The sequence below is a fragment of the Dama dama genome, chromosome 13, assembly GCF_033118175.1.
Source record: "Dama dama isolate Ldn47 chromosome 13, ASM3311817v1, whole genome shotgun sequence".
NCBI classification, from domain to species: domain Eukaryota; kingdom Metazoa; phylum Chordata; class Mammalia; order Artiodactyla; family Cervidae; genus Dama; species Dama dama.
This window is the reverse complement of record NC_083693.1, coordinates 67,021,442-67,040,107: the sequence shown is the minus strand read 5'-3', so window position 1 is coordinate 67,040,107 and position 18,666 is coordinate 67,021,442. Positions and strand designations below refer to the sequence as shown.

The window sequence follows — 18,666 nt, the reverse complement described above, 5'->3', positions numbered from 1 at the left end:
ATTCTAAATGTAATAAAGTGTCCAAATCGTAGGGAGTTTTAAAATACAGAAAAGCCTTAAGGAAAAAGACATGACTTCTGCTAGTAATCCCATTCTCAATTTTGGGGGGAATTTTCTTTTCCTCTGTTCCTCCCTTCTTCCCTTTCTTTTCTTTAGTTTTTAACTTGAGGACACAACCAGATCTTCCTGTAAATAAAAAAATTTTTTTTTCACTGAATCCCATAACATAAGCATTTTTGTTTGTTACAAACTCATCATTTTAATAGCTCAGTTGAACTGCACCATGTCAAATGAGCCATCTGTGGTTTACCAGATCACTCCCTCATTTGTTGTTAGACATTTAGTTTTTTGGGAAGGTGGAAGGGGCATTTTTTGCTATTATAAATGATAATGCCAAGAAAGCATATCTGAATGTAGTTTGTGTTAATGTTGTAGGCTAGATTAAATATGCAAGGATTTGTAATTAATAATGATAGTTATGACAAAAGTGAAAATAGAAATATTCCTGTTGTGCTGTGTATTTACCTAAGACTAAAAATTACAGTGTTTAAATTCTTTAAATTATTATCCTTTTTCTCTTTGGTCTCTCAGTCTTTGCTTTGACCTTAGTCTTTTCATAATCTGTATTCACCAAATAATGGTTGGTAAATCCTTGAAATCTTTATTTCATGTACCATGGGTATTTTGGATATTTCCTATCTTTTTGTTTTCTCTTTTCTTGCATTTTATATTTTCCAAGCTTGTCTACTGAATGATAATGGTGAGGATGATTACTTGCCCATGCATGTGAACCATTTCATTGCCTCAAAAATAGTTAAGTAATGTTTTCAGTGAAGTTTGGGGAGCCAAACAGAAGGAGCATGTAATATTTTTTGGTTTTTGCTTTTCAAGAGAACTAGTGGGCAGACAACTGTTTAATTTTGTTTTACATTATATACCATGCTTTGCAATTTAAATTGATTTTCATTTTATTGTAAATTCATAGTGACTAGTAGTTTGGAGTTTGTGGTTTTTCAAGTTCATCTGATTAAAAATACTGTATAAAATCTTGTATAGTTCTTCAACTTTGAGAATGCTTTTTTTATGCTGAACCTTAGGATTAATAAAACATTTTGGGTTCTTTAAAGGAGTTCCTTAAAGTCTTAAGAGTTCTATGAAAACAGTGGTTATAGATGGAGATGGGAATGTGGCTTCTTTCAGTTCAGTTCAGTTGCTCAGTCATGTCTGACTCTTCGTGACCCCATGTACCGCAGCATGCCAGGCCTCCCTGTCCATCACCAACTTCAGGATCTTGCTCAAACTCATGTGCATTGAGTTGGTGATGCCATCCAACCATCTCATCCTCTGTCGTCCCCTTTTCCTCCCGCCTTCAATCTTTCCCAGCATCAGGGTATTTTTCAACGAGTCAGTTCTTTGCATCAGGTGGCCAAAGTATTGGAGCTTTAGCTTCAGTATCAGTCCTTCCAATGAATATTCAGGACTGATTTCCTTTAGGATGGACTGGTTTGATCTCCTTGCAGTCCACAGGACTCTCAAGAGTCTTCTCCAACACCGCATTTCAAAAACATCAATTCTTCAGCACTCAGCTTTCTTTACGGTCCAACTCTCACATCCATACATGACTACTGGAAAGACCATAGCTATGACTAGATGGACCTTTGTCGACAAAGTAACGTCTCTGCTTCTAGGTTAGTCATAGCTTTTCTTCCATCGAGCAAGCGTCTTTTAATTTCATGGCTGCAGTCACCATCTGCAGTGATTTTGGAGCCCAAGAAAATAAAGTCTGTCACCTGTTTCCATTGTTTCCCCATCTATTTGCCATGAAGTGATGGGACTGGACGACATGATCTTCGTTTTTTGATTGTTGAGTTTTAAGTCAGCTTTTTCCCCTCTCCTCTTTCACTTTCATCAAGAGGCCCTTTAGTTCCTCTTTGCTTTCTGCCATAAGGGTGGTGTCATCTGCATTTCTGGGTAAGCACTTTGTCTTTACCGAGGTTAATATGCATTTAATTACTGAATCCTCATACTAGTGAAGTGTTCTGTTTTATAGGAAGGAAACAGCCTTAGAGAGAGGAGGTGGTGTCGGATGGGCCTTGGCCTTCCTGACACGGATAGTCATCTGCTGGCATTCAGATGATTTTAATAAAAGATACTTGTAGGGAAAACACTGCTTTCTCCATCCCCGGAGGCCTCACCCAGTGTCCCTGCCTTATCAGAGGGCCTCCGTGGGGAGGGAGTGACTGGGTGCCCCAAAGTGTTAGGAGGGGAGCTCATCACCTTTACTTATGAATGAGCTTAAGACAGATGACTCTCTTTCTCCTCTGGCTTTCATTTCGAAAAGGGAGGTTGGTGGAGTTGTTTGTAAACACTTTGGATCCTCCCTGTGTTCAGATTCCTTTTTAGGGATAAGAGGGGGTGTTTGCCAACTTCTTCCAGCTCTTTCTTCATTTTGAAAACCGTTCTCTCCAGTGCCATTAGGCAGCATAGTTTAGGATTTCTTTACTGTTTTAAATTTTAAGATATTTATCATGTATACCGCTTGAGAGTTGAACTTTTTTTTTTTTAAGCTGATGCTGGGGAAATAGAATTAAAAATGACCTCCTCCCAACCAGAAAATCTCTCTAAAAACGTAGAAGGGGAGAAAACAATTTTATTAAGTGAGCATTAAACCAGAATGTGATGTGAATCTAGGCTATCCACTAAAGAGATTGCAAAGATAGAAGTCTTATTCTTTTGTATAGTTAAGTGGTTACAACACTTTACATCCGTGTTTTCAAGATACAATTTCCAGTTCTCTGGTATCTTTAAGACTGGAGGTAAGTTTTGCAATTTGGAGTCGGTTGACAAATTAGGCCATCCTGGGAAACTGGGAGATTGGGCATATCTTTCTTGGTGATTACATATCTTAAGGAAACATTCCTGAGACGTGAGACTAGAGGCTTACTTAGCTTTTAGAAAGATTCAAGTACAGCAGAAAAGGATGGAAAAGAGGGAGGGGGAAGGGATGCCTTCCCCTTTGTTTTCAAATGGGAGAATTAAGTCACTTATTTCTCATTTGTGCTTATGTCAGCAACCTGTATTCTAAACCTGTCATTTTATACCCACAGCCAGGGATGCTCTTCGCATTAGGCTTGGTTGGAGTTAAAATTAATGCCTTGGAGCTCCATAGCATAGTTGTCACTAGGGACTAAAAGCTCGTCAAGACGTTTTTAGTTTTATCTGTTAGCTTCCAGAAGTACTTTTGACTGTGTCTTAATGTCACAGTATTGATACTGTGTGTGTGTTATCTTTTGTTCACTCTGGGACTTCATGGTAGTTGCACATTTTGGACTTCATGAGTGTAGAGATGAAATCTGGACAGTGATATTCGTAAAGTTAGTAGTACCAGACTCTGATACATAATAAAATGAATGAGTTGGAAGTTTTCTGTTTTTACCAGTTATGAAAATACGCAGCAGGAAGCTCTAGATGCCTTTGAGACTAGGAGGGTTTAGCCATTGTTTCAGCCTTTGTCTGAAAGGGTACAGCCATACGTGGGATTTAGATGCTAATTAGATTAAGTTTGTTGGTTTATACTAGAACTTGACTGAGCCTGTGGTCTGTGGCATGTCTTTTGCAGAGTTATCTTAAAGAGCCTTATCAAACACTTTTTTTTTTTTTTTTTTGGTAATTTAAATCATGATCATCAATTAAAAGGAGAAAACTTGACCTGTTAGCTGTGTAGTATGAACATAAAATAAATCATCACTGTGCTTGGCATGTTAACTTTCTAATGTATCTTTATACAGAATTGTTTAGGGAAGTAATTTGGATAACTCAACAGTAATTTTGTAATAGTGGAGTTGCATTGAATTTTCAAGGGTTATCATTTTTATTTTGGTGCTTCTAGAATAGAGGTGAATATTAATTGAAAAGATGTCTAGTGTGACATATTAGGCCAAGTTTTTGTATTGAATTTGCATCACATTAGGTGGCAGTGTAGAATGGAATTAAAAGTCAAAGCATGAGGTAGTTTTAGAAAACATAAACTGACTCCTTAGAAGAGGGGTTATAAGTTCGTGGAAGCATGATACTGACTTAGTGTAGTCTTTAAGTATTTTTAAAATCAAGATTTTACTGGGGGAAAATGTAATTTACTTCCAGGAATTCTCCCTTATATATCTGATTGGATTGTGCTAACAGCTTTTAAAATTTTTCAATTGTAATAGAACATAATAAATACTAATTTTAAAGGGCAACTCTTTCATACATATACTGTTTTCTTGACTCCCAATAAATAAACCCAAGAATTGTTTTTATCAGAGATCTTATTCAGATAAATTATGAAAATCTTGTCAAAGTAGGAAATTTCTTAAAGTTGTTTTTTAAAAATGAGTTGTATGTTCTAAAATATTCTCTCTGATTGCTTTTAGGTTACCTAGGGTATGAATTAATACAGACTTGGAAAACTGAAAGAACTTAGAATCAGCATTTTGAGGTAAATATATAAACACTAAAGTAGTGTTAAGGTTCCCCCATTCTGCTTTGTTAACTTATTAGCAAAACCAATTTGTGTATGAAATGAGAAAGCTTAACCTCTACATGAGTGTCCTTTAAACTGCTATAGACTAGACCAGATGCAAATAAGTGAGAAGAGGCTGCTGCCAATTTGTTTTTCCCTGAGCCTGTGGTAATAGAGACGCTCAAGTTAAGGAGGATAAATTAAATCTGGTACCAGATCTAAGAAAATCAACACTTGTTTATTGAATTAAGCTTTTCACGTCAATGCTTTATGCTTCCCTTTTGATTTCTAGTCTCTTTTAGGATTATTTGGGACCACCCTTAAATTTAAATTTCTCCACAGTATTAACATTCTTGAACTGTGTTCCTGAATTCTTTTATTCATAAATGAATTCAATGAAAGTTTATAGTTAGATTAATTGTTCTTTAAGATCATGTTTTAAATTTTCTTTGAGAAACTTAAATTGCTGATAAGACTTCATACATGTGGTGAAGACTTACCGCCAGCTGATTTGGATTACTCAGACAAGTACCTCTTCTTTACTTCTCTTGTGTATTTATTTAGGAAATAACACATCTGGGCTGCAGTCCACAGGGTCGCAGAGAGTCAGACACGACTGGACAGCTGTGTGCACATGGGCGCGCACAGACACACACGCACACACACAGACACACGCACACACACACATGCGCACACACACACGCACACACACAGACACACACACACGCACAGACACACACACACACATGCGCACACACACGCGCACGCACACACACACTCACGCACATTTATTTATTTTTTCCATTTTCCTAGTCACTCTCTTTAGAATTTTATGTACTTTGATTTCATTGTATTCATTTTAAGATCTTTGCTTGAACTTTTCTATAACCCCACCCCCTCCCCACCCCTGATCTCTGGAAATTAGGCATGCTGTTGTTACAGCTCATTCTCTTGTTCTTTGTTTTCGAATAAGACTTAGTATCCTAAAATAACCCAGATGTCTTTTGTTTAAAGTTTAATACAAAATAATGGCCTTTTTATTCCACTTTTCATATCAATGGGACTTTCTTGTAGGTGTGTTTATATTCAATTTAAGTACAAGAATCTTAAACTTGGCTATTTTTGCCTTTATTTTTAGAGCAGAAGTTTGGGTATGCTGTGATTTTCCAATAAACTGCTATCACAATGTCAAAATGCAGTTCAGACAACAGCAACACAGAGATCTCAAACATTAAGACGGTAAATCTGGGCTTTATCTTATGTGGAAAAAGAAAGAGAGTTTATTCATGTGTCTTACTAAGTTATTTCTAAACGAATCATCCAAAGCTATGAAAGTCTCACCACTTTCATGACTGTTAATTGTTAAAATCTGTGATTGGAAAATAGTCACGTAGATTATCCTGTTGGCTCTGCTGAGGCAGTTAATTATAGTCAGTTAATCTGTGAAACTCTAGAACTTTTACTTACCAGTAGGGATTCAGAGCTTTTCATTAAGGCCAAGTTAAGAGGGGGAAAAAAAAATCTATTTAAACATGCCAGAGAAAGTAAAAATTGGCAAAATTATAGGTTTTTTTAGTTTTCACGTTACTGGATTATTTGTTGGGTTTTCAATGTTGGATTTGCTTTCCCCGAGTAGATAGTATATTACTGGGGCCAGTCACTATGCTAAGTGAATGAAAATTAGTTTAAATATTGTGACCTAATGGGAATGTAATGGGAGGGTTCAACTCCTCTCCTCCATTTCCTTGCAGATTTTCTCTCCTGTATCCGCCCTTCAGGGTGAGTAGGAGTGGGGTGGGTGTGCATTTCCAAACCAAGTACTGTAGAAATATCTTTTAAGCTGTCTGTCCTTCTGTTGTGTGTGTTATTGTGTAGACATTCATGAATCTCTGATTGAGTTCATCACGTTTTTATTTAAATATATATATGACACACGTGTGGAAATTTAAGAGCTGCAGAGAATGAGACGTACGTCCTGTTCTCATAGAATATGTGTGCCAGTCAAAGAAGGAGCCGTGTCCGTACGTGTCCCTTAGAATATATGCAAAGTGACATAAGTAATGAAAGGGAAAGAGACGCTGTGCGAAGGCTTTTGTCTTGCACACAGGCAGTGTCTTCACTGCACAAACCTGTCTTGTTTGTTTGTCATGTCTGGGGTGTAATTTGGTTCGGTAGGTGACAGAAGTATGTGTGAGATATACAGCTCCTATACTCAAGGAGATCCTGGTCTCATGGGTCATATTTAACTGTTTGCTTTTTAAAACTCTTTATTTGGAAGTAATTTCAAACTTACAGAAAAGAAGAAGACTAGGACAAAGATTAGGTGCTTTTCCTATTTTGCTCCATTTGCTTTATCAGTCACATCCATTCTCTCTCTATGTGTAGTTTCTGGTTCTGAGCCATTTGAGAATAAGTTGCATGCATTACGGCCCTTTTACTCCTAAATACGTCACTGTATTTGCCAAGAATAAGGATGCTCCCCTACCGTAGTCATGGTGCAGTCATCATCTCAGTGGGTGTAACAGTGCATTGTCTACAGCCTCATCGCTGCTCTCTATGATGACCCTTATAGCCTTTGTTCTGTAACAGGAAAGGATCTAGGCTGAGGTCAGTTACTGCGTTTAGTTGTCATGTTTCTACAGTCTTCTTTAATTTGGAACATTTTTAGTTTTTCTTTGTATTTTATGATACTGATAATTTTAAAGACTATCATGTGCCCTTAAAAAAATAGAGCATCCTTGTATTTTTTAGACTATTCTAAGCCTATTCTAAAGATAGATTTTATTTTTTAGACTACTTTTATATAGTCTATAGTAAATTTTTAAGTATTTATAAATAGATTTTTAACACTTCTAAAAATAGAACATCCATTTATGTTTTAGAATATTTTCTGGCTCTGTCACTACTACTAATGTTGTCTCCATCAGAAGAAATGGTGATAGTGGTAAGAAGGAGGGCTCCTGGAGGTGGAGCAAGTGTATTTGGGGATTTACATCGCTGCCCTCTTTTCTCCTTTGAAAATTTCCATCCACCACCAGGATTTGGGCTTTTTTCCTGATCCCTACACCATTTATTTGTTTGGTCTTGGATTAACATTTGGGTTGGGTGGAAAGTGAAGCATCAGGCTTAATGTAAATAATCCTGCCAGTGAGCGGCCTAGAGTAGTGAAGGAGTACAGTTGTCCCTCGGTGCTTGTGGTGATTGGTTCCAGGACCCTCTGATGCCCAAATCCCCGCATGCTCATGTCCCTTGCATAGTAGAGTTGACCCTCCTGCATCCGTGGATTCATCCAACCAAGGATAGACTGACCTGTGGAAATGGAACCTGCGGATAAGGAGCACCGTATGGAGATACCCCAGGAATGGGTAGCCATATGGGAAGTGCCTGCAGGTCTCAGCCTTAGGCCTTCAGCATGACCTGCTGGATCTCACGCTGTTAGGTAAAATAGCCTTCCACTTCAGGTTCTTTGTAGCAGGGTTGCGTAAGAAGCTTGAATGATCAACCTGAGACTGTTTATCCTGTGGGCCTGCAGAATTGAGAGAAGTGAATGCTGAGTATAAAAGAGGTAGAAGGAATGGCTGTTGGGACTTTGGTTCAGTAGAGAACGAGCGCATTATTTTTCGTGGATAATGTAGTTCTGTTTGACCCCGGCAAAAGAAGGACTTGATAGTTTTTCACAGTGTACTCTGGAACACTCTGCTTGTCATCTTCCTCTGAGAAGGATACCGAGAATGGTCATACTCTCTGGTCCACAGACACACCGCTGTGCTGAGGCTTGAGGCCCTGCGGCCATTTACTGGAGGTGCTACTTGTATTAATTGGATGTTGAATTCTTGTCAGCTGAATTAAGCTCTGAAATCAAAATTGTGGTGTTAAGCCTATGCATACAAGAGACTGTACTCTCAAGGCTTCTTGGTGGATTAGACACAACAGTTTAAGTCACTGTGTTGTACCATGGTTATAAATTTCACAGGTCAGGAGGTTCAAAGTTTTTGTTGTCAGGGACCAAAGAGTGGGGATTCTTTCTTTCCAGTTTCATAGAGTAATAACAGTGAACACTGCAAAGCAGTACAAGGGGAAATTCCCTTCTACAGGGCAAGTCACTTCTGCGCTGATGGACTTTCTCATAGAGATTTGAAACCCTAACCGTTTATCTGCAAGCTAGGAATTTTGAAAAGCCTGAATTTCTGTTTTATCCTTTTACATAATCAAATTTATCCTTGGGGAAGAATATGTGAAATAAAGAAGAGTGCTTAGACACCATGAAGTAGCTCTTATTTCACAAAATGGTGTTGCCTTGTTTTAATTTATCTAGGATATGCATACTTTTAATGATACTTATATAAATAGTCGATCAGCTGTGCAATTGTGATAGGGTGTCAGTTAAGAAAAATGACCTTCTTCTATGTTTATGGTCCTTTGATAAAATGACCAAATGTTGGCGGCATTTGACTCCTTCCTGTGTGTACGCGGTGTGAAGTGCCTTTCATACAGTTTTCTCATTATTTTATCAATAATAGCATCATAGAATTTACAAATGTTTGAAATATATTTACATGTATATTTACATGTTTTGTATATAAACATATTTATTTGAAAGAGCATCATAGTATACAAATTTTCTTTTAAAGGTATTTTATGGACATGGTTCTATGTCAGTAAATATAGATCTGTATTATCTTAATGGATTTAAAGTTTTCCACTTTAAGACTAGACCATAATTTACTTAAGTAATGTTTGATTAATTCATTTTGAGGTTATTTCTTGCTCTTAAGTAATAATGTGGCAATAAATATTCATGTGTTTACATCTTTGAATCTTTGCATCTGCCTAATCCTTTCAGGCAGGTTTCTGGGTATAGAATTGCTGGGTTGCCGAGTGTAGGATGCTTGACTTTTAAAAGAGATCCTTTTAGATCAAGAAAAAGCTGAAACAATTACAGGGAGAATTTGAAAAGGCCCGTAGGAATGATATTCTGACGTTTCTCTAGTTTCTGCGCTCTCTTTTGTTTTTAACCCTGCATGGTTGTGTAATGGTATTCTTTTTCCCTTTTGTAGTAAGCTGTGCTAGAACAAAAATGCAATGAAAGAAACACTGGATGAATGAAAAGCCCTGCTTTGCAACCCCTCAGCATGGCAGGCCTGCAGCTCATGACCCCTGCTTCCTCACCAATGGGTCCTTTCTTTGGACTGCCATGGCAACAAGAAGCAATTCATGATAACATTTATACGCCAAGAAAATATCAGGTACTAATGAGAACACTAATACTGGAGCATTTTCACTAAAATGGAATATATTAGCATATAGTTGACACAACTTCTATAAAACTTTACCTTTTTAAGCTTTCCTCTTCTGATTAATTTTCTCATTCCAAAAACCTTTGTTCTTAATAGTCGTTTTCTTTTCTAACATCTGCTGGGTAATTGATTTGATAGTTTCATTGATGAAATTTCTTATCTTTTTTACCCTGTGAAAACCTCACTCTTCCTGAGTATCTGTTTGGGTGTGTCTGTCCTCATGATCTGGGTAGGAATCGAGATTGGTTTGAACAAACATAGACTGTCAGAACTATGGTTGTAGTCTTTTTTTTTTAAAGAAACAATATATTCTATTGCACTTGGTCTAAAGTGGTAAATAAGAGTAGATCAGTGTAATAAGCAGTAGTAAAATCATTGTTGTTCTTCTTTACTTTGACTTTGCTAATGAATTTTAAATAACCACTTACTTTCCATTAAGTTACAGTGTTTCGGTTGTTCACATCATTCTAGAAAAGTTTCTGTCCCTGTGAAAATGATTTTTAAAGAAATTGTAAGTGCCATTTCAGCACATTTATACAGCACAGCTGTGTGTAACCAGCATTTTAATACCTCTGATTATTATTATTATATAAACATGTAGAAGGTAAGCTTTTTGAAAGGGCAGATTTATTGGAGGAAGATTTTAGAAAACAGTGCAGTTTTATGAATTGAAACAAAATCCAGTTTTTAAAATTCTGTACTTAGATAAGAAGTGTGTAATCTTTTTTCCCCACTGTATTTCTAGGTTGAACTGCTTGAAGCAGCTCTGGATCATAATACCATAGTCTGTTTAAACACTGGCTCAGGGAAGACGTTTATTGCAGTACTACTCACTAAAGAGCTGTCTTATCAGATCAGGGGAGACTTCAACAGAAATGGCAAAAGGACGGTGTTCTTGGTCAACTCTGGTAACAAAGCACTATTTTATCAAATTGTATGGAGGAAATTGGATGAGATCTTATGGTTAAGCAGATTTGCTCTTGGGATATAAAGTTAAAGTCTTGAAAGTATAGAGAGGTTGATGAATAATGTGCTTGTTGAAGCAGAAATATCATTCTGTCTTATTTCTTAACTTGAAATAGTATTTTTCTTAAATGATAGTCATCTTATTTCATAGATGTTAAACATTGGCTTTCTTCTTAAATGGAACCGCATTTAATTCTGGCTCTGCTCTGATCTCAGTAGTTATTTTGTTTTTAATGTTTTAGTTTCACAAAGTGTATCATAAAAAGCTTGATTATAGGTAACTTTTTGATTTGTGATTTTGCTATACCAGTTGTAGAAAGAAAATCAGAGGCTTTTTGAAAGTTAGATATTCAATAAGAGTTTAAAGTATAGGTTTTTATGTGTTTGGGGTTATGTATTAAAATAAAAAGTATAAAATGTGAACATAAACAGCTCAAGTACTAATATAACCATGTCACTCCTCTCCTTTTTTTCTTTTCTTTTTAGATTGTTTCAGCATGTGATGTTCTCATGTGCTTTAAATATATATCAGTCTGTGTTATTTCTTAGTGATACAATCTGATTTTATTGAAGAAAGCTGGAGGGGTGGATCTGCAGTAGTTGCCATTCTAGCCTAGAAATTATATTCTTAGATTGGGGAAAGTCACCTTAAAGAAATAAGGTGGTCTAAGACTTTATAAAGTGAGTGACAGGCGGGGTGGTGAGTATAAGAAGCGTATTTTGGAGATAACTGTGAAAGTATGGTTTTAAGTTGGTGATGTAAAAAATTAGTGGTTAGATATAATATATAATAATAAGGATTTCCCTTAACTGTTTAATCAGTAGTCATCCAGAGAGCCATTTAGGGAAGAGTTCTTGTATTTACATGGGATATTATATTTGTAATTAGCAAACCAGGTTGCTCAACAAGTGTCAGCTGTCAGAACTCACTCAGATCTCAAGGTTGGGGAATACTCAAACCTGGAAGTAAGTGCATCTTGGACAAAAGAGAAATGGAACCAAGAGTTTACTAAACACCAGGTAAGACTCATAAAGAAATTTCATTTAATAAATCTGTACAAGCCCTTGATTTATAAGATGACCTGAAGCCTTTGTTATGTGAATTAGGTTTAAAGACTCTACTTTCCTGTACTTTGTCAACCTAGAAATTAGCGCTCATGCATTTTCTTATTATAATCTCATCCTAAATCCAAATGAGCTACTCCTTTAATTTGCTGTTACTGAATAGAAAAGAAACAGCTTTACAGTCTGATTTCCTTTTTGAAAAATGCAAATTCCTATGACCTAATTTCATCTTTCAGATAACTTGCTTTTCAGAAAGTTTACTCTTGAGTTAAATGCCTTGACATTTCTTGGTTGAGATCTTAGTATTTTTGATGGAGTCTTCCTGTAACTTGGCTTCCCTTGTGGCTCAGCTGGTAAAGAATCTGCCTGCAATGCGGGAGACCTGGGTTTGATCCCTCGGTTAGGAAGATTCCCTGGAGAAGGAAAAGGTTACCCATTCCAGTATTGTGGCCCGGAGAATGCCATGGACTGTGTAGTCCATGGGGTCGCAAAGAGTCAGACACGACTGCGCGACTTTCACTTCCTGTAACCGAGACGTTTCCATGTCGCCAGCTTGTGTTGAGGGCCTTTCACGTGTTGGTAAATCTGAAGTGGTTAAGAGAGGTTTCCTAACTGACCTCAAGCAGTCCCTGGTCTGCTAGTATATCTTACATATTGGGTTAAGCTTTCTCAATAACGCACTTAAAATCCACAGAATGATAAGCCATTAAAAAAATTAAGGAGTCTGTGTCTTCTTCCAGAAAACCTTGTCAGTTTGACAGGAAAAAATTGTGTGAATTGTTTTGTGATCTGGATAAAACTGACAGGTCTTATCAGTCAAATTACGAGGAACCTGAAAACCTAAAGTAGATTGAGTAGATTTATCATAAAAACGTGGTCTCCTTTATCAGTATTTTTTTTTCCATGTCTCCTTGTTTTACATCTTAATTCTCGAGTATGAGCTTCCATACATTGAGAATGTTTGTTGTAATTTTTTTTGTTGTTGTAATTTTTAATGATGAGTTTCTTCATCCTCACCTAAAATACAGTGGTTCCCTAGTCTGATTTCATAGAAGTATTTCCAGGCCGGTGAATGGCATGTTTGTATACTGATAGCAGTTTTATTTTAGGTTCTCGTTATGACTTGCTATGTCGCCTTGAATGTTTTGAAAAATGGTTACTTATCACTGTCAGACATTAATCTTTTGGTGTTTGATGAGTGTCATCTTGCAATCCTAGACCACCCCTACCGAGAAATTATGAAGGTAAGTTTTTAGATTTTATCAGTGTTAATAATGCAGGTCAGATTACTGAGTAAAAGCAGTGTTTTTTATACCAAAAGCAATATTAGTTACCATTTTTGGAAACTTGGTTTCAGTGTAGGAATGAATGCATGAATATTAAACTAATGTTCATTTAAATCTGTAATTTATAATATTAATACATTTATAACTTCTAGATCTATAATAAAAGTTTAAACAATAAAAATAAATTATGTGATCTATCATAAGTGAATTGCATAATCTATCATAGCATATTTAAATGTTCCTTTTTGATAAATTGATCTTTTAAATAAGCTACAATAAATTCCATAAGTGATCATTTTGGTGTTTGTTAGGTCTTTTTGACGTGTTTTATCAAGATGCTGTCTCTTTGGTTGGGGCCTTGCAAAATGAATTCCTTACTGTCAGTATCTTTTGTTACATTAGCTTTGTGAAAATTGTCCATCATGTCCTCGTATTTTGGGACTAACTGCTTCCATTTTAAATGGGAAATGTGATCCAGAGGAATTGGAAGAAAAGATTCAGAAACTGGAGAAAATTCTTAAGAGTAATGCTGAAACTGCAACTGACTTGGTGGTCTTAGACAGGTAAGCACTTAGGATTAACTAGGTTTCAGTGAAACTTGCTAGGATGGTTTTAGGCCTTCGGTTCCATACTCCCTTGGAAGACCTAAGAATTCCTTATCAGGTAGTCATCTTCAGATGCAGGAATTGAACCTTGGTTCCAGAAAGTGTAACAGATGGCGGTGTTTCAGCCTTAAGAGGGAATATTGCATACACATGGGCCCAGCCTGCCTGCTTATGTTGATGAGGGCTGGGATCCCTCATGATGGTTTGAAAGAACATTAATTTATTTAGAGAATTCAGTATTTTACAGTTTGATTGAAAATAATGGGAAACACTCTCTGATTTTGAAAATAGGTGTGAATTTCTGACCTGTATATAGGTTTGTCTCTTTTTGAGGAGGTTGCTATTTTGAGTTTCATTAAAACATATAACACAGCCATTGTGATCGAAGTTGGTAGAGGGGAGCCTTTATAAATTAGGTCTTTAAATTACAATAACTAATTCAGTTCATATTAAAATATCCTTATATCCTTGTTAGGTATAGCCTTTAACAAGGTTAAATATTACCAAGTGGTGGTTCTTGAAACAGTTAACACTAGAGAAGACTTATTTCTCAGATTGTGAAGTTAAATCACACTTGGGTTTTGAGGACTGACTCCACTAGTGTGTGACTTCAAGTGAGTCATTTATTGTCCCTGAGCTTATAAAATGGCATTACCAGTGGTCTCAGGGGACTCTTGGGTGATCAGTTACATTGACATGATAAACACCTTGCAGTGTATCTGTCACTTGGTAGGAATTTGGAAAGAGTTTTCTTTGTGGAATGAGAAGAAAAGCTAACGTTTAGATTCATGGAAGTTAGGATCCAGATGTGATATGAGATACAAATCTGATGGCCTTTAGGGTGTTTAGGTAAAAAACTGATAGATATTCTATTGTGTTTGGCATTACTTAGCTCTCAAAATCTGACTCTTATAAATTCTAGTTGGGAATAATGAACACTGTCCTTTTAAAATATGTCTTTAATGTATTTCTTTTAATTAATTATTACATGTGCTTTTAAGACTGTATGTGTTGTTGTCATATTATGAAAGGCATGAAATATCTAGGGAATTTGATTGAAATGTAGGGGAGCTTTCCTTATGAGGACATGTTAAATATGACAGCCCTAAAAAGGAACACATTTGAGTTAGTTCTAGTGAGGTGGATGAACCTAAAGCCTGATAATACAGAGTGAAATAAGTCAGAAAGAGAAAAGCAAGTGCCACATATTAATGCATATATATGGAATCTAGAAAAATGAGTACTGATGAGCCTGTCTGCAGGGCAGGAATAGAGACTCAAGACGGAGAGCACGTAGGGCACAGACGTGTGGACGCGGCGTGGGCAGCAGAGGGTGGGAGGCACTGAGAGAGCAGCCCGGAAGCATGCACATTACCTGTAAGGGAGACGGTGGCGGCTGCCGTGTAACCGGGAGCTCTAGCCGCCCTGACAGCTTGGGGGTGCGGTGGGGGAGGGTCAGGAGGGAGGGCACGTGTGTGTGCTTGTGGCTGATTTGGGTGGTTGTGTGGCGGAGGTCAACACAGTATTGTAAAGCATTTATCCTCCAGTTAAAAATAAACTAGGAAAAAGATTTATTTAAAAACCAAAAAAGTTGACATTTGCAAATGTTAAACGTTTCAAGTAGTATGGAAATAGATACATTTAAATGATAACCCTTCCTTATGATCTGCTGCCTTCGCTTTTTCTGAGTCTGAGAAGTAATCATTATTGAGTTTCTTGACTATTTTGACTAACTTTGTTTCTCATTCTGGGGGATACCTTAGGGGGCAAAAGATGAAAGTCTAAACCTAAAAATCAAAATGAAAAACCTGGGATTAATGATGAAACAGCAGAATTCTTTGACTATTAGCCCCATGCATTTATTGAAACTTAGCCAGCAAACATAGTACAGATAGAAGTGAGTACAACTTGAGGAAGGCTTGTTGTGAGCCTGTGTGTTCTTCTAAGTAGTTACACAGTTGAAAAGAGGGAGTTTCTTTTTCTGTTTGGATATGTAATGGATGGTAATGCTGTAGTGAATTTATTGTGGTGTTGACAACTTTTGTTTCTGATGTTACAGATATACTTCTCAGCCATGTGAGATTGTGGTAGACTGTGGACCATTTACTGACAGAAGTGGGCTTTATGAAAGACTGCTGATGGAGTTAGAAGAAGCACTTAATTTTATCAATGACTGTAACATATCTGTACATTCAAAAGAAAGAGATTCTACTTTAATTTCTAAACAGGTAAGCATATACGAAGTAAGTACAGAGAATATAATAAAAGGCTTTGATACATTTTTAATGTTGAAATGAATTGTCTTTTAATGAAGCTGTTTTATATACATTTTAGGTTAAGACCTTACCTTTTTGTATCTTTGGACATTTTTCATGGAGTGTATCATATTGGGTTGAGTTTACTGTTACCTGACAGACATTTCTATTATTAAGTGTAGACCACCCTGGTTTAAGGAGGTGTCATGATTGTTTGAATATAAGAAGTGAGTCCCAGTTTTTTTTTCTTAGTCAGATGAGTTAGTTCCTGATCAGACCCTGAGCTGAAAGAATTCTTCCGCTGTTTCTCTGTATGTAACTGGAAATGAGCCCATCATCTCCGAGTAGGGCGGCTTTGAGAAGCGATTCCTTAGAACAGTGGGCCTCAAGGTGTGGACCCTGGACAAGCAGCATCAGCTTTCCTCTGGAACTGTCTCGACATGCACATGAGAGGCCCCACCCTTGCCCTGCTGAATCTAAAGCTCTGGGCTGGGAGCCAGCTGTCTGAGATTTGAAGCCATTCAGTGAATCCTGTTGCCATTAATTGTCCCAGGACTTTGCAGCCAGGTGTGAATGTTACCACCATATTGAATCCAATCCTTAATTCTCTCTTGCTAATTTTCTCTGGAGCAGCAATGCCCAGACTCAGTTCAGCACCTGTCTTCTCGTTAAGTCCGTGTCCCACCCAGGGGGTATTTCATTTGCCTGCAGAACTGGGAGTTATACTGCCACATGACCCAGCAATCCCACTCCTGGGCACACACACCGAGGAAACCAGTTATACTGCCACATGACCCAGCAATCCCACTGCTGGGCACACACACCGAGGAAACCAGTTATACTGCCACATGACCCAGCATTCCCACTCCTGGGCACACACACCGAGGAAAGCAGTTATACTGCCACATGACCCAGCAATCCCACTGCTGGGCACACACGCCGAGGAAACCAGTTATACTGCCACATGACCCAGCAATCCCACTGCTGGGCACACACACCGAGGAAACCAGTTATACTGCCACATGACCCAGCAATCCCACTGCTGGGCACACACACCGAGGAAACCAGTTATACTGCCACATGACCCAGCAATCCCACTGCTGGGCACACACACCGAGGAAAGCAGTTATACTGCCACATGACCCAGCAATCCCACTGCTGGGCACACACACCGAGGAAACCAGTTATACTGCCACATGACCCAGCAATCCCACTGCTGGGCACACACACCGAGGAAACCAGTTATACTGCCACATGACCCAGCAATCCCACTGCTGGGCACACACACCGAGGAAACCAGTTATACTGCCACATGACCCAGCAATCCCACTGCTGGGCACACACACCGAGGAAAGCAGTTATACTGCCACATGACCCAGCAATCCCACTGCTGGGCACACACACCGAGGAAACCAGTTATACTGCCACATGACCCAGCAATCCCACTGCTGGGCACACACACCGAGGAAACCAGTTATACTGCCACATGACCCAGCAATCCCACTGCTGGGCACACACGCCGAGGAAAGCAGTTATACTGCCACATGACCCAGCAATTCCACTGCTGGGCACACACGCCGAGGAAAGCAGTTATACTGCCACATGACCCAGCAATCCCACTGCTGGGCACACACGCCGAGGAAAGCAGTTATACTGCCACATGACCCAGCAATCCCACTGCTGGGCACACACGCCGAGGAAACCAGTTATACTGCCACATGACCCAGCAATCCCACTGCTGGGCACACACACCGAGGAAACCAGTTATACTGCCACATGACCCAGCAATCCCACTGCTGGGCACACACACCGAGGAAAGCAGTTATACTGCCACATGACCCAGCAATCCCACTGCTGGGCACACACACCGAGGAAACCAGTTATACTGCCACATGACCCAGCAATCCCACTGCTGGGCACACACACCGAGGAAACCAGTTATACTGCCACATGACCCAGCAATCCCACTGCTGGGCACACACACCGAGGAAACCAGTTATACTGCCATATGACCCAGCAATTCCACTGCTGGGCACACACACCGAGGAAACCAGTTATCCTGCCACATGACCCAGCAATCCCACTGCTGGGCACACACACCGAGGAAACCAGTTATCCTGCCACATGACCCAGCAATCCCACTGCTGGGCACACACGCCGAGGAAAGCAGTTATCCTGCCACATGACCCAGCAATCCCACTGCTGGGCACACACGCCGAGGAAAGCAGTTATACTGCCACATGACCCAGCAATCCCACTGCTGGGCACACACGCCGAGGAAAGCAGTTATACTGCCACATGACCCAGCAATCCCACTGCTGGGCACACACGCCGAGGAAACCAGTTATACTGCCACATGACCCAGCAATCCCACTGCTGGGCACACACGCCGAGGAAACCAGTTATACTGCCACATGACCCAGCAATCCCACTGCTGGGCACACACGCCGAGGAAACCAGTTATACTGCCACATGACCCAGCAATCCCACTGCTGGGCACACACGCCGAGGAAACCAGTTATACTGCCACATGACCCAGCAATCCCACTGCTGGGCACACACGCCGAGGAAACCAGTTATACTGCCACATGACCCAGCAATCCCACTGCTGGGCACACACACCGAGGAAACCAGTTATACTGCCACATGACCCAGCAATCCCACTGCTGGGCACACACACCGAGGAAACCA

At 39.0% G+C, this 18,666-nt stretch overlaps 1 protein-coding gene across 6 annotated transcripts in view; it reads left to right on the top strand.

Annotated features, from left to right (window-relative positions):
- DICER1 (dicer 1, ribonuclease III) overlaps positions 1–18,666 on the top strand; it is a 75,758-nt gene that overhangs the window by 16,552 nt on the left and 40,540 nt on the right. For 3 of the 6 annotated variants that reach the window (XR_009695470.1, XM_061159364.1, XM_061159368.1), the window contains exons 2-9: positions 4,413–4,477; positions 5,640–5,740; positions 9,559–9,747; positions 10,544–10,706; positions 11,654–11,784; positions 12,939–13,073; positions 13,518–13,678; positions 15,780–15,948. Coding sequence is in view for 5 of the 6 variants with exons in the window: in XM_061159364.1 (XP_061015347.1) it covers positions 9,604–9,747; positions 10,544–10,706; positions 11,654–11,784; positions 12,939–13,073; positions 13,518–13,678; positions 15,780–15,948 (903 nt within the window). In the remaining variant the exon portion in view is untranslated. Of the gene's footprint in view, positions 1–4,412; positions 4,478–5,639; positions 5,741–6,252; positions 6,281–9,558; positions 9,748–10,543; positions 10,707–11,653; positions 11,785–12,938; positions 13,074–13,517; positions 13,679–15,779; positions 15,949–18,666 lie in introns of those variants that run through there. The other 3 variants (XM_061159365.1, XM_061159367.1, XM_061159366.1) reach the window with 3 other exon arrangements.